At 47.2% G+C, this 16450-nt stretch overlaps 2 protein-coding genes across 3 annotated transcripts in view; one reads left to right on the forward strand and one right to left on the reverse strand.

Moving 5' to 3' along the window:
* Nucleotides 1-8201, reverse strand: part of FGD1 (FYVE, RhoGEF and PH domain containing 1) — a 40955-nt gene extending 32754 nt beyond the window's left edge. Inside the window, exon 1 of the mRNA XM_059158334.1 lies at nucleotides 7121-8201. Coding sequence (XP_059014317.1) covers nucleotides 7121-7427 — 307 coding nt within the window. The 5' untranslated portion in view covers nucleotides 7428-8201. The remainder of the gene's footprint in view (nucleotides 1-7120) is intronic.
* GNL3L (G protein nucleolar 3 like) overlaps nucleotides 7042-16450 on the forward strand; it is a 60198-nt gene continuing 50789 nt past the window's right edge. For both annotated transcript variants that reach the window (XM_059158336.1, XM_059158339.1), the window contains exon 1: nucleotides 7042-7195. The gene's annotated coding sequence lies outside the window, so the exon portion shown is untranslated. The remainder of the gene's footprint in view (nucleotides 7196-16450) is intronic.

Genomic DNA, 16450 nt, shown 5'->3' on the forward strand with positions numbered 1-16450 from the left:
GCCGAGGGGGGCACAGCACATGCCAGCTAGGCACTGCCACCTGGATACCCCATCCCCTGTTTTCAGGCTCACTCAGCCTCTTGGCGTCCCAAACCACATCCAGCCCCCAGTGGCTCCTCCTCCTGCCTTCCCCATCCCAAGAGTGGCACATCCATTCCTGCAGTACCCCAAGCCAGAGGCTGGGCTTTCTCCATGTCTCCTCCCTCTCCCTCAACTCACACATCCAGGCCAGACCCCAAGCCCTAGCAGACCTGACTTTCTTAGCTTTAGAATCCATAAGCTTTTCCCCACTCTCCAGCTTCCTAACTGGTTTCCCTCCCATCCTCTCTGCAAGGCATTCTCCACACCACAACCAGCTTCACAAACAGTCTGCTTTAATTCCTGCGGCCCTGTGAAGGGCTCCCATTTGCCTCCCGGGTGAACTCCAACCTCTTGAGCTTGGGGACAAGTAAGGCCCAGCTTAAGAACACTTCCCCGCCCCCACCCTCCAGCCACAATGGTTTCTTGTCTGTTCCTCGAAAGTGCTCTCTTCCGCCTGGGGCTCTGACACACGTTGTTCCCGTGGCCTGAATGGCTTTTCCGCTTTGCCTTACCTCTGGACTCCCATTCATCTCTGGAGTCTCAACTCAAGTGTTCTCTTTTCCCTGCTTACCCCCCCTCATATGTTCCTGCAGCATCTGTGCTTAGAATCACTTGTCATGTAGATCTTCTCTGCTAGGAAGAAGCTCTGTGAGCCCAAGGATTATGCTTGTCTTGTTGCACACCAAGCACCTTGCACGGGGCCAAGCACAGAGTCCATCTTCAGGAAATGTTTGTTCACTTTCCCTTATCTGCCAAATATTTATTACCAATGTTATATGCCAGACAAATGAGATGATCAGGTCCCAGGGTTATAAACGGGGAAACTAAGGTCCTGAGAAAGTAGGTCCGGGGGGCACAGTGCACCAGTGGCAGAGCCAGGAGCCCTGAGGCTTGTTCAGCTACTGTCCTCCATCCTTGTCTTCAGCTCTGTGTCGGTTTTGAAGCACATTTTGGAGATGTGGTGCCTTCCAAGTCCAAGGAACCGGTATTAGAGCCCCGAGAGGCTGGACTTAGTGCTCCAAGGATGTCTGCTTTCTCCAGAGGAGGGAACATAACTCTGCTGGGCTGGCCAATGGCAGACTGTGCTTCCTGCCCTCATTCCAGACAGGTCCTAGCCCCAGCCAGCCAGGATCTGGCGAGCTCCACATCTCCCTAAGGCATTTAGCTAACTGGCCCCCAGAAAGCCATGGTTGGAGTCTGTCTTAGATATAGCTGCCACTCACCTTTGAGGAGGCAGGTAGCTCCAGCCAGGCCATCCTACAGGAACAGAGGCACCTGAAAGGGCCGAGAAATGGGGATGCCAACCACCTGCACCTTGGAAGCTTCAATTCCTTTAGTTCTGTCTGGGGAAGTCCTTTCCCCAGCTATCCAGAGTCTTTTTATTTTGTTGTGTTTCTTTGGAAGGCCCCGGCTGACTGAACCAAATCTGGGTCTTTTCCCAGACACTCCCTCAGAATCTCAAATGGCTGCTCTCCAAAAATCCCCAGCAGAGCCCACCCCTGCCTCCTGTCATGAGCCCCCTCTTCTTTCCATGAGCAACCTCCTTCTGTGACCTCTCGGGATGCCCTCAAAAGGGAGAACATCAAGAGAGCCACAGGAATTTACTTTGCCCATGTCTGATTTGTGTTTCAGGAGTATTGCATCAGCTTTTTGCAACAGCCACTAGCCTGGGTATCTGTGAAATGGGTCTCAGCTTTACACAAATGTGCTTTAAAACACTGCCCTCCCTCCCCAAGGCATTTCTAAGGTAAAGTTTGGGCACATGACGAATGACCCACCTGAATGTGACTCTGCTGACCTCAATATCTGTGTCTTCAGGGATGGGACTGGCCCCCAGAGCCTTACACACTTCTCCCCATGAGCTATTTTGTGATCCACGGTATTCATTGGTGGTGAGAATTCCCAAACACCTCTGGCCCAGTCCTCTCTCTTTTGAGCTTTCCAACCTTACACCCAGACGCCTGCTGGCCACTTCCACGTGGATGTCCCCCAAGGCTTTCACACTCAATATCCTCCCTCAAACCTGCTCTTTCTCTTGCAGGTAGATGGCCCCAAACCCATCCACTGGTCACTGTAGCTGGTTTCAGACAACAAACCAAACTCATCTTGGACTTCTTCCTTGGTATCTACATCCAAGCCACCACCAAGGCCTGTCCGTGTTAGCCCTGAAATGTCTCTCAGATCTTATCGTCCTTACCTATTGCCATTACTCTAACTCAAGCTACGATCACCTGTCACCAGGATGACTATGATCCCCACCTGCCTGTCTCCCTGCTCCCAATCCTGCATCCCTATCATCCACTCTCCACATGTAGCTATGGGGATCTCCCAAACACCCACATCTGAGCCCATCATTCCCCTGCTTAATAAACCCTTCCATAGTTCCCCTTGGCCCTCAGGATAAAGTTCCTTTCCTAGCCTTATCCCTTACTCCTCTCAATACACTCCCAGTTCCCAGCATGCCCCAAGCCTCAGTACTCTTGCTCCCACTGAGATTCTTACCTGATCTGCCCTCCATGTTCCTCTTAGCTCTACAAACCTTGCTGACACCCTTTAGAGCCCTCGCTTTGGGCCAGGCCCTGTGGTGGGTGCTGCTGATGCTAGGGCTTCTCCTGCCCAGAGTCCCAGAACTGCAACTGCTTTCCAACTTGAAATGCCAAATGGCAGCCACTCACTAGAGTTAGGCATAGATGGTAAACTGAGGCAGCTGGTGTTTGTGCATATGTGAGTGAGGGGTTGATTCATTCCCTTTAGCTTAGATCCCCTGCTTTCCTTTGGGGTTGGGAGGAAAGGAGGTAGGCCCACATAAGGTCCTAAGGAAAGGGCCTCAGAAGGGAGGCCTATACATCTTCCTGGCTCTAATCATGTTGATTCACCATAGGACCATGAATAAGCTGCCTCTCTGAGCCTCCACTACCCCAGCTAAAAATCAGTTCCCACTCTAGGCTGTGCATCAGAATCACCTGGGAAGCTTTAAAAATAGATTCTTGGATTGCAACCCCAAGATTCTGGAGCTCTGAGGTGGAGTCTGGGAATCACATTTATTTTTTCAGAGTCAAGGGGGGATTCTGATGTTCACCCAGTTTGGGAAATCCAGAACTAGATGGTGTCCAGGGCCCTTTCTGGCTCCCGTTCTAACTCTTGGAGTCTCTGATGATGTCCTAGGCTCCAAATTAGAGGGGAGTCATCCCTATTGCGGCCCCCCTCAATTGCCTTAGTTCTCCCACTGCCCACGAACAGACTCTTACATTAGATGCAACTATTTTGACTGAGACAGGCCCCAAGCTACCCCCACCTAGCATCCAGAAGGATATTCTAGGCCTCAAAACTGAGGAATAGGGTAGGTTTCCCCCATATCTCTATGAGCAAACCTAGGCTGGGGACTCCATTCTGACTCTCTGAAAGCCCTCTCTGGCATCTTTCCAGGTTTAAATAACCTGGAAAATTGGTGTAAAAACAATTGCCCTCTCCCCCTAGCAGAAATCAGGTAAAGAGAAAGTACTTTGAAGAAATTGAAGGTTTTTCACATGGATAAGATATAACTACAGTGGACCCTTGAACAACATAGTATGAACTGCACAGGCCCACTTATATGTGGATTTTTTTCAATAAATATAGTATAGTACCATAAATATATTTCTTCTTATGATTTTTTTTTCTTTTTTAAAGGTTTATTTATTTATTTTAAAGACACACAGAGAAGGGGAGAGTGTGTGTGCAAGTCAGAGGAGGGCCAGAGGGAGAGAGAGAATCCCAAGCAGACTCTGTACTGAGCACAGAGCCCAATATGGGGCTCAATCTCACCACCCTGAGATCATGACCTGAGCTAAAATCAAGAGTCAGATGCTTAACCGACTGAGCCTACCCAGGCGCCCCTTCTCTTCCTTATGATTTCTTGATAACATTTTCTTTTCTCTAGCTTACTTTAAAAGAATTAAGTATATAGTACATATAGAAAATGATTTGTTATTTGACTGTTTATGTTATTGGTAAGAATTCTGGTCAAAGGTAGGCTATTAGGTAGTTATGTTTTTGGGAGTCAAAAGTTATACACAGATTTTTGACTGTGCAAGTAGGGGCATGGGGGCTCATAATCCTAACTCCCCCATTGTTCAAGCATCAACTGTATTATTTTTAAGCACCCCCCAACCAGGTTCGGCCACTGGTCCCTAAGGGTGGTGATTCAATACAAGCCTCAGCAGTCTAAAGGAGGAAGTCGGCAGGCACACAGAAATCTTAGCATGTGGACTAAAATGTTTCAACCCTTTAATTGAGAGAACTCTCTCTCTTTCTGTCTGTCTGTTTCTCTTTCTCTCTCTCACACACAGATACACACCCTGCAACCACCAACCCTGCCCTCTTTGGGCCAATTATAGGCGAGTTCTGTGGAGAGAGAAGCAAGTCACTTGTGCCTAAACCTGGGCCAGCTGGGCAGTGGGGGAGGCAGGCCTCTCACACGCCATGCTGCTGTGAATCACATGGCCCAGCGCCTGCTTTGCCAGGGCCTGAGTAATTCCTCCGCCTCCTCTTCAGAAGGTTTTCCCCTTATTTTTTAAAAAAATTAATTTTATTCTGCAGGCTTCTCACCAGTATCTCATAGACTCCTCAAGGCATTCTCTAGATGAGGAAATCAAGGCTCAGAGAAGGGAAGTCACTCAACCTGGGTCACACAGTGAGTCAGCTAGGAATGGTTGGTTGGGAAGCCAGGTCCTTCCCTAACACTCTTCTTACTCCTAATCCCCATTTGGAGAATCTATCTATCTATCTATCTATCCATCTATCATCTATCTATATCAGCCATTTATATTTATATATAAAAGACAGCCACCAATTACAGACACAGGGACTTGATTGCCAAAAAGAATCCTGGAAACTTTGTTTTGCTCTTTTGGGGAGGAAGGGAGTAGTTCAGGATGGGTATTGTGATTGGTAATTTGTCAGGTTTGGTGGAGTGGGAAGACAACTCGGAATCACCACTGTGAGGTGGGAGCAGTGGCAGTATCAATCAGAGGCTAGAGACCAAGGGTCAAGACACCACTCAGTTACTGACTCAGACCAAGAGCATCTGGAGGGCAGGAATTCTGCTATCCTTCTCTTAGACAATAGTTACTGAGGGCCTACTATGTGTTCCCTTAATATCTGTTCAGGCATTTGTCCAGTGAGGATTTATTAAGCACCTACTATATGCTAGGCACTGCTCTACTCACTGGGGGGACACAAGACTGAACAAAACAGATACAATCCCCTTGCCCTCAAAGAGTTCACATTCTAGTGGAGAAAGATGGGCAGTAAGCAAGTGGACACATACAATAAGATAATTTCAGACTGTACTAAGGGCAAGGATGGAAGCTGTGACGGAGACTCACAATTGTCCTCCCCTCCCCCCTACCAAAGTGGTCAGGGAAGGTCTCTTGGAGGAGGTGACATCTGAGCTGAGACCTGAAAGATGAGGAATAAGCCAGGTAGGGCACGGGGGAAGAGCTGCCAGGCAGAGGGAAAAGCAGATGCAAAGACCCTGAGGCGGGAGTCATTGTGGCATGTTTTGGGACTTGAAAGAAGGTGCTACAGTAGGGCAGGCAAGTAGCCTGCTCCACACAGTGTCTGTCAAGCGGTGTTTGGAAAGCCAGCAGGAGCAACATGCAGGGCAGGGTGTTAAAGGCCTCTTGTCAACTGGATATCTCCAGCCCACACTGAGGGAGCCCCTGGAAACTCCCAGAGGTTCCATGACTAGCCCAAGGTCACAAAAGCAGTAAGGGGTACATCTTGCCAGTGCTTTATGTTTCATTTACTGCTAACTGTGCTGGACCACAGTCCCTATGGAGCTTGGGGATGTGAGCCCTGTGTGTTGGGGGTGGGGGGTCCCAGGGGCTCAACAGCTCTGTCAGTGTTGCCCAGTGGAAGGCAGACCAGAAATACACTGCTCGTTCTCTGTGGCTCCTGGGCCCAGGTCCACATGGGATGTCCCCAGATGGGGGTGGCCCTGCTGGACGCCTCAGACACTCAAGTCTGTGCAGTGCAAATGCGTCTCCAGGCAGTAGTCTGTAGCCCCAGCCCGACCTAGAGTGGCTCCGCCTCTGCAAATCCAAGTTCAAGCATCCTGATTTCTTTTCACAACCATCCTTGCAGCCCCACCCATCTACAGCCCTACTACAACTGGCTGCTGCCCCCAACCCCCTCTGCTCTCTCCCTACCTATCAGCCCTTCCAGCCCTCTCCTCCCGCTTGATCCCCAAGGTTCACCTCCTCCACCTATCTTGTTCATCAGCACCTTCTACTCCCTTCTTCCCTTGTCCTCCTGCCACACACACCCTGGCAAAACCCCAACCTTGGATCAATCCACCATCCCTCTTTTTTTTTTTTTTTTCCACTCATACTCCAGAGCTGCTGAACAGTAGAGGAGAAAATCACATAAGCAGAAGGCTTGGCATTACTTTCATGGTCTCCAGCCTCAGTTTGGGGAAAGAGAAAGACCACAGATTTTGGACTCAAATACATCTGGTTTTGAATCCTGGCTCTATTCTAGCTATGGGACCTTGGGCAAGTTACTCAACTTCTCTGGGCTTCGGTTTCCTACCCTACAAAATAGGGCTAATGGTACTTCACAGGAGGTTCCTGAAGATGAAATGAGAGCCCATATAAAGCACCCAGTCCAGTGCCTGGCACAATGTAGGCGCTTAGCAAATGGGAGACTCCTTTTCTCCTATTTTCCTAAACTCCGTTCCCCCTACCAAATTCCCCTTACTGCCTTGCAATTCTGACCGTTTTTCTTTGAGTGCTCCCTCTCCCATTAGTCTCAGCAGATAGATAAGAAGGGGGTGGGGAGGATTGAGGGGGCAAAGGGACAGAGAGAGGGGACCGCGGACAGAGGCAGAAAGGACTGGACGGAAGAGGAGCGAGAGAAGGGGGTGGGGGTTGAGAAGACTCGAAGGGCCAGGGTGAGCGGGCCGGCTCCGAGGCGGGGCTTAAAGGGCCCGAGAACAAGAACCTGCTCCCAGTACCAGGCCCATGGCTCGGGCTCCCATGCTCTCTCGATCACTCACCAGGCCGGGGCTGTGAGCCCTCCAGGTGGTAGGAGAAGCGCAGGGCCCGGTGGTGCTGTGGACTGGGGCCGCAGGGTAAGACCCGGGGGCCTGGAGCAGCGCCCAGGCTGGCGTCTGAGGGTCCGGCACACTGGGGATCCAGGGGGCCGCCGAGAGCGGAGCCTGAGCCCCTAAGCACCGGCAGTCCGGGCTCGGAGGCTCCAGGATCCGTGTCGACACTGACCGGAGGAGCGGCGCCGGGGGCGTTCGTGGTTGGGTGTTCGGTCTCAGAAGGCCCGGCGCCCCCCTGGGCTCGGTGGCCATGCATGGTCCGGGCCTGGGCGCGGGGCCCGGACTCCCCGCTTGGCTCCAGCTCCTGGGGCGGAGGCGCGGGCGGAGGAGGCCCGGCGCCCGGCGGAGCAACGGCCTCAGGCTCGGGGGGCGGGGCTGCGGGCTCAGCCCCACTGCGGAGATTCAAGCCCCCGGCCCGGGCCCGGGCCAGCAGCTGTGGCAGCAGTGGCAGTACCAGCAGCAGCCGCGGCCACCGCCGCTGCCGTGCCAGGCATCGCCGGCCCGGGCCCTGCGCAGGGATTGGGCTCGGCGGGGCCCGGGGCCCGCTGAGGAGCGCTGTCTATGCGGCAGCGGCTGGGTGAGGTCGGGGGGCTGCGCTCGGCGCGGGCTCTCTCTTAAGACGCAAGCCACTTCCGTGGCTCCGGGGCGAGCGGTCGGTCTGTTCGGTGTGCGGGGTCTCTTTCTCCCCAAATGGGAATCGATCTGGGCTCTTCTGACTGGTCGGAAAGGGTTCTTCCTCCCGCCGCAGCGGAGGCTGGCGGGCGGAGGGGAGGGGAAGGGAGGGCAGGGCAGGGGAGGGAGGGAGGAGAGGATGGCGCTGGCTGGGGGCGCGCGTGTGCGTCGCGCGCTTGGGCTGCGGGGCTCGCCCTCAGCCAATCCCTCTGGACGATGCTTCAGCCGCGGGGGCAGGGTAACAGCTTCGGCCTAGGTCTCCACGGCGGCGGGCAGGAAGGAGACGGAGAAGGGGGATGGGGAGGCGGGAGCCTTCGGTGAGGCAGCCGCAGCCACAGCGGCGCTGGGACCCAGTTACCCCAGCCCCGCCCCCTCGCCCGGGATTCGCTCCTGGCTCCGCCCCCTAACTCGGACCCGCCTCGCTTCTCCCTGTGACCGCCCTCAAAGGTCCGCCTCCCCCTAAACATTCCCCTCAGCTTTCGTTCCCCATCCGTCCGTGGTCCCACACAGGCTAGTCTCTGGGCTCAAACCCCTGATCTGTCTTTCTGTTCCTTTCCCAGGTTTTCCTCTGTCTGCTCGTCCTTCAGTCTCTTTACCAGAAACCTTTCCACAGGTTCCAGAATCTCCCTAGTGGTTGGCTCATAGAGGACTTGTCTTTGATACACTTCACTCCGCTCAGACCAGACCTTATGGTCCTTAATTTGCCTACTCTTTAGCCAAAAGCCTCAGTTTTCAGAATTGTTGCATCTGCCTGGCAGTATCCCAACCTTGGATCAGTCCGACTGTCCGCTTTTTCCATGCCTGTGCAAAGGCAGCTAAACACTGCTGGAGAAAACTATTCAGTCTCACAGATTCGTGCCACTATAGACTCATGGTCCCCAGCATCTATGAGGTCCTCAGTACTGATCTACAGCTCTACTGTGTCCCTTGGCTGCTCTTCCCCCCCCATGCTCCACAGTGGCCCTTTCAAACTTCCCTTCTCCTCAAACCCACAGCTTTTCCATTTGCCCCCAAGCCTCAGCAGATGACCCGACCTCCTATTTCACAGAGTAAACAGAAGTCACTGAAAGTAAATTCTGGACTTCTTGCTATCAAACCTACAGAGTCCTTGCTTCTGCCCATCATCATCTAAACATATTCATGTGGGTCTCTTCCATCGGAAAACATGTAAACAATTGCTGGAAATTCTTCCTCTCCAACCACCACCTTATCCTCTCCATAAGCTTCTCAAAAGACTTGCCTAAACTTAACTCTCTTCATTTTCCCACTTCCCACTTATCTTTCAACCCACTCCAATCTGCCTCCACTACTTGCCTAATAGTGCTCTCTCATCAAGGTCTGCCACAGCCTACCTCACAAAATCTAATACAATCTTTTCAGAGGTTATCCTACTTGACTTCTTGGTAGTATCTGGCACTTGTGACCACTCCTTCCTCCTTAAACCACTTCCATGACACCACACTCACATTTTTCTTCTACTGCCTTGTTCAAATTCCTCTTTACTTTCCAGGCTCTTCCTTGTCCAACCCTTAAATTGTGGTGCTCCTTGGGATTTGGCCTGAGCTCTCTTCTCTCCTCTCTCTGTGCTCTTTCCTTCAATTATTACATTTGCTCCTGTGGCTTCAATTATCATCTCTTTGCTGATGACTCCCAAACTGATACCTCAATTCCAGATATTTCTCCTGACTGACACATTCAACTGGTTATTAGACAGCTCTATCTGAGCACTCCAGAAACACCTAAAACCTCAGTTTTTTGTCACCTCAAGGCATCCTACTCCCAACCTGTTTGTCTTTCTTTGTATATTACTTTTGTGAATGACTCTAGTCAAAGCAGAAACCTGAGTTATACCCCTGACTCTTCTCTCTCCTCCACGCCCGTGCAATCACCAAATCTTGTCATTTTTACTTCCCAAATATCTTCCAGATTTATTTATGCAGTCTCTTCATCTCTGCTGACACAACCCTAGTCAGCACCATGTCTAAACTGCAATACTGTCATGGTCTCCCCGTTTCAGTCTTGCTCCCTGGAATCCTTTCTCTACACTGTAGGCAGTGTGATCTTTTCAAAAGGTAAACCAACTCCTATCACTGTCCTGTTTAGAAACCTTCAATGATTCCCCACTGGCTCAAAAGGAAGCCTACCTTCTTCAACAAGGAAGATTAAGCCACACCCTTGATGATTTATTTGATGCCTGCCTACCTTTCCAGACTTCATTCTTAAGGCTAAGTTGAAAGTCTTTGACCATTCTTTAGTCTTTCTAGCCTCTGAGTCTTTGTATATGCTGTTGCTTCTGTATAAAATCCCACATTTCCCCAATTCTACTTTATTTGTTCTTCAGATCTCTGCTCATTTGATGAATGTCCTTTTGAGCACATACCATGGGCAATGATGAAATAGTAACTTTTTTGTAGATAATTCACATCTCTCAAATGCTAAAATACCCTACATTGAAAAGTTTTAAATTTGGGATTGAAGTGGTATGATTTAAAAGAAGTACTCTGGCTGCTGTGGATTGGATTGGAGGTGGGCAAGATTAGAAACCTACTGCAATCAGAGATAATGGCAAGTGGACTAACGTGGTGGCTGTGGAGATGGAGAGATGTAGATAGATTTGGGAGATATTTAGAACTGAAAGGGGTTGGTGTGGTGGCTTGAGGAAGGGAGGGAGAAGAAGGCATCTTTGATGCCTTCCATGGATCTGATGTGGGCTAGGTCATTCATTGAGATGAGGAAGACAGAAAGAGGAACAGGTTTTCAGGGGGAAGACCAAGGGTTGAATTCTACACTCCCTTAAGATAATCAAGTGGAGAGGCCGAAGCAGGTAATGGTATATACATCCCAAGGGAGAGGTTTGAGTTTCAGATATAAATCAGAGTTGTCACTATAGAGATGGTATTAAAAGCCACGAGAGAAGAGGTCAGTGTGAAAGAGAAAAGAGAAAGGAGGATAATCCTTGACTGAGCTCCAAGGAACTTCAACTTTAGATATTGGGAAAAGGAGCAGGAGATGGCAAGGAGCCCGAGGAAGAGATAAAGAGATGGGGACATTACTAGGTTGTGTTGGAGATTTTTAAAAAGAGTACTGAGAAGTCAACTAAGTTGAAGGTTGATAAGGGTCCATTGAATATGGCAACTTGGATATTGGAAGTGACCTTGATAGCAGTTTTGATGGAGTGGTAGGGGTGAACACCAGAATGGATGAAGAGGGAATGGCTACACCATTGGTAAGAGTGTAAATTGATACAACCACTCTAGAAGAAGCTGGATGTTTTCTAGTAAAGCTCAGTGATGCACATACTCTATGACCCGGACTTTTTAGGTATATATCCTAGAGCAGTGGTTTTCCCTGTGTGGTCTGGGTTATCTTGGGGGCAGAGGTGGGGGCCAGGGAGCCAAAACCATAATGCTAGTAAGGTGTTATTTGCTTCTTTTACTCTCATTCTCTCAAGATTGTAGAGTGGAGTTTTCTAGATAACACAACATATTGAATTCAGACCAGATATGAGAATCCAGCTGTCTTCTATTAAGCCATAACATAAAGAGATGTGCAATAAACATAAAACAATGCCACTCTTTTCACTGAACTATTTTTGTTTTGGAAAATAGTTATTTTTCATAAAATATGTTATTTATTTGAAAAGATGGATTTATTGTTGTTATTTAAAATTTAATATAGTGAAACTTTTGTAGTTTTAATTTCTAATGCAGCAAGTCTCAACTGATACTACATTTTGTGAAAGAAAGCTCTTTGAGGTCCTGCAGTGATTTTTTTAAAAAAAGGTTATTTATTTATTTGAGAGAGAGACTGTGCAAGTGTGTGGGGAGGAGCAGAGAGAGAAAGAGAGAGAGAGAGGGAGGGAGGGAGAGAGAGAACCTCAAGCAGACTCAGGGCCCATGTATGGGGTGGGGCCTCAATCTCATGATCATGGATCATGACCTGAGCCAAAATCAAGAGTCAGGTGCTTAATCTACTGAGTCACCCAGGCTCCATCCTCCCCCCACCTTTTAAAAAGATTTATTTATCTTGCAGTGATTTTTTAGAATATAAAGGAAGTCCTGAGATTAAAAAAAAATATATGAGCATTGCTTCCTTAGAGAAATCCTACAAGAAAAGCCTGTATATCACCAAAGCCTGTTAGTGATAGCAAGAAATGGAAATGAGCATGGAATGAATAAATTCAGATATATTTATATGATGGACTAATATAAAGAAATGAAAAATGAATGGACTCTAGCTACACATATCAACATGGATGAAATTAAGAAAACCTAATGCTGATTCAAAAGAGTCATAGAAGAATATGTTTATATAACATGAAAAACATGAAAAATTATGCAATATATGGATACAGTTGTATGTTATAAAACTATACAGAAAAGCAAAGAATGAAAAATGAAAAATTCAGAACAGTGGTTACCTCAGGGAAGAGAAAGAAATGTGACTGGGGAGGGTTACCCAGGGGGTTTTGTCATTGAAAATGATCTGGTTTTCAAGCTAGGTGATGGGTACACAGATATTTATTATTTATTCAAGCTGTCTATATATGTAGATTCTAAAATATATAATGTATGTAATGAAAAATAAAATAATTTAACAAACAGAAATAATTGTGTAGAGTGCTGGTGAGAGTGTAGTTTGTTACAGGACCGTCCCTGAGATCAGAGGGAACAGAGCACCACCCTCACCCCCACTGAATTAGAGCTAGGTGTATAGGCAATTCCACTGAGAAACTTGGCTGTGAATGGGAACAGAGCCCAGACAGATAAGGTGATGGTAGGAGGAGGGTCAAAGAATATTTTTTTAAAAGATAGGAGATACTAGACTGTGCTTGTTTGCTGTTGGGAATGGTCCAGTAGAGAGGGAGAGGATAAAAATGCAGAAGAGAAAGGGAAAGGAGGGGGATCTGAGGCAAAAGGGGGAGAGGTCTTCAGGCCCCTCATTATAGCTCGTAGGTATAAGACAAGAATGAACACAGTTACTGGGAGGTTTAGAGAGATGGCAGTGGGAAGATAAGGGCCTAGTAACCATTCCTGATGTTCTATCGCTCCTATTTTGTCATTGAAGCATGAGGTAAGGCCATTTTCTACAGAAAGAATAAAAATATTAGGCTTTCTTAATAGTGTGGTGGATAGAAATAAACTAATAAATTTAGATAGAAATAAACTACTGTCGTAGTTTAACTATAAACTATGGTCGATAGAAATAAACTACTACTGATAGTTTAGGTATGAGCTGTAAGATTTAGGGCATTTCAGTTCTCTTGCAGAGTAACAAATCCTTAGTACTCTTTGATTTTTCACTGATTGTTAAGCAGGGCCTTAGAAGGGACCTGTGCAAATAAGGGGTCCTGAACCTTCACTGACTTCTGTGTAAATCTGCCTCTGGCCTCTTTGAACTACCTCCTCCTCCAGGAAGCATTCTCTGATTGCCCCAGGCTGGGGTTCTTCCACAGTTTATTACTGCCACTCACAGGACTTTTTCAAGTTTCTCTGAGCTAGTCAGGTTAGTCTTCTTCACTGGATAGAGGGAGCTACAGAGGGGGAGGAGTCAGGACATGTGCACCTTGGCTCAGCAGGCTTCCATCAGTGTCAGCAAGTCTTCGCTGAAGCATGTGTGTGTCATGATGGTCAAATGTGTAGACCTTGAAACCATGCAGACTAGAATTTATTTGTACTTCAAGTGCATGGTCAGGGAAAGATTCATCTTCATCCTTGGCTCCTGAAATACTTTTGCCATTGGACCTGTCTTGGGCTTCACTCCTAGTTCCTCTGTGTGACCTTGGTCAAGTTACTCAACACTCTGAGTCTCAGTTCCCCATCTGTAATAATACCTACTACATCAGAGTTGTAAGGATTCAATGACAAAATCCATGCAATGCATGTACATTTTCTCTGGGACCTAATGCTTAAAAAACACTAGTCCCCGCTATGAGTGGGACTATATTGTGGGTAGAAGATACAGTAGTGAATAACAAAGACCAGGCCTTGCCTTCCTAAGCTCATAGTCTAGTGGGCACCATAGTGCCCAGTGCCAGCCCTGATATATCCAAGAGACTTGTAAGTTGTTGGATCAAGATGACTTTATCTTTGTATCTATTTCTTTCTTATTTTTTACTGTCTCCCCAAGTTCAGCATCACTGTTGGCCACCTCTCAGATACCCCTATCTCTGTCTACATTTTGCTTTCTCTTGTCTCTCTGTTTACATCTCTCTGGTGGTTTCTCGTTCCTGTTTCTCCTATTCTCTTTCCATCTCTCTCCTCTTCTTGCTCCTTTTTTTTTTTTTTTTTTTAATATTGTGTATGTTGAGGATTGCCTTGTCTCTATCCTGTTCTTATCTAACTTATAGTTCTCAGCTTGGTCTGAGTCTCTGTGTTTATAATGCCACATTGCTCTACCTCATCTGTTTCTGAATTTCTGTGTGTTCCAGAACTTCTGTCTTTCCTATTTCTCTTTCAGTTTCCTTTGTCTCCTTGGCCTCTTTACTGTCTGCCTTTCTGTCTCCATTACTCTGTCCCTACTTCTCTCTGGTTGTTTCCCAGTTCTCCTCTTCCTGTTTGTACTGCTGCATTCATCTGTCTCTCTTCCTCACCTATCTCTCTCTATTCTCACCTTTATGTTCCATTCTTTCATCTCCCCTCCTCCCCATAACATACTCTTTGTCTCTGTCTCTCTTACCCCTCTATGTTGGTCTTTTTGCCATTGTTTCCCTATATGACTCTCTCCTCATCTCTCTATCACCCCTTTTCTATCTCTTACCATCTCTCTTATTGGGTTGCTCTCCTCATTTGCCTATCTCTTTTCTCCATCTCTCTGTCCCTATGTGAATTTTATCTGTTTCTGTTTGCATTCTTGTCCCCAGCTTCCCGTTCCTCTGTCTCTCTTCATCACTGACAGAATAGTCAGGAATACTGTCACTGGTGCTAGATTGTTTGGATTCAAATCTTAGTTATGCCTCTGACTTGCTGTGCCTCAGTGTCCTCATCTGTGAAATAGGGTACCTGCTTCATGGCATTACTGTGAGCATTAAATAAACTAACACATGCACAGTTTGTAGGGCCATGCCTCAAACATAACAAACATAACAAATTCTCAAAAAATGTCAACTGCTACATCATCAACCTCTATTCATCTTTATCCCTATCTCTTTCTGTCTTTGTTTATCTAATCCAAACATCCCCTTCCCATATACCTGGCTGTTATCATCTCTGTGTTCCTCTCAGTCCTCAACTTTTATGTAGCTGCCTCTCTGACCTCATCTCTCTCTCTCCCTACATTCCTGCCCCATTTGTCCCTTTTTCCACCCTGCCCACTCCATCTCTCTGTCCCCATTCTTACTTATTTATCTCTATTTCTGACTATTTACTCCTACCTGTCAGGCCCTATTTCTTTGTCTCTGTCTCTTTATCTCCTGTTATCATTTCTTTAACTGTTCTTCTCCTCTCAAATCTAATCTTTATTTATATATTTACTCCAAAAAATCTTACTCTTTTTTCCCTCCTCATCTCCTTGTGTTTTTCCCAAGCCTCTCTGGACAGTTTGGATCAGAATTGGTCTGGTAGATAACGTGGAACTATAAAAGGCTTTAGGAGGAAGAAGTAGGCCTGGCAAGAGGCAAGTGGCAGGGTGTGGAATTTCATGGCTCTGCCAAATCCTCCTGAAAGACAAGGCCTTTGAGGTCAAGGTTAGCATAAACCCCTTCAACCCAGCCTCTTGAAAAAAGACAAAGAATGCTGCAGTTATTGGGAGGACTAGGAAGGGGTATTTTTCTGAGTGAAATTCCATCCGGAAGCTGGAATCCAGAGCATTTCCTGTTGTAATGTTTCTTCCAGACTTGGAGAGTCTGAACTTGCCACGTAGCATGTGCACTCCATGCATATACTTCTACAGTGAAACACAGAGATGCGTACAGAATCTCCCCCCCCCCCCCACGCACATTTAGAGACAGAGACTTTTGCAGAGACATAAAGATGTACATAGAATCACGAACCCTCATAGCTGCAGATACTCTGAGACATTGAAAAACACACAGAATGAATCAACACTGGCAGAGATGCAGACATACACAGAGACACTGAGAGACCCATGGAATTACCCCTTCACAGCTCAGGGACACATACAAATAAACACAGAAAAATAGCTACACATAGAATCATTGCTAATTTCGTTTGAAAAATTGTTTTCTTTTGGTCTATTTTCATATAAATAGAAACACACTAGAGCATCATGTGTAAACATACACACTTACAAAAGTGCACACATTCATATACAATCACGAATTTCCAAAGCAACAGAGAATCACACAAATCTTTGCTTTGCTGGAAGTACAAAGGTAGCCAAACTTCCTCTGGCCCCAAATGATAGACATGCTACTCCTTCAGTGCCCCCCTGTCTATGAAGGCACTAGGCAGTCAAGCCAGAAACCTGACTATTAGGAACTTGACAGAAATAACTAGAAAATGTCGATAAACTTTTATTCTTAGAAAAATAAAAAATGACAAAAATGGAACAGCAAGAAGTAAATAACTTGAATAGACCACTAAGTATTAATGAAACTGAAATGGTATGCAAGGACATCATCCCTTTCCCCCCAAATCCAGGCCCAGA

The sequence above is a fragment of the Mustela lutreola genome, chromosome X, assembly GCF_030435805.1.
Source record: "Mustela lutreola isolate mMusLut2 chromosome X, mMusLut2.pri, whole genome shotgun sequence".
Classification (NCBI taxonomy): Eukaryota; Metazoa; Chordata; class Mammalia; order Carnivora; family Mustelidae; genus Mustela; species Mustela lutreola.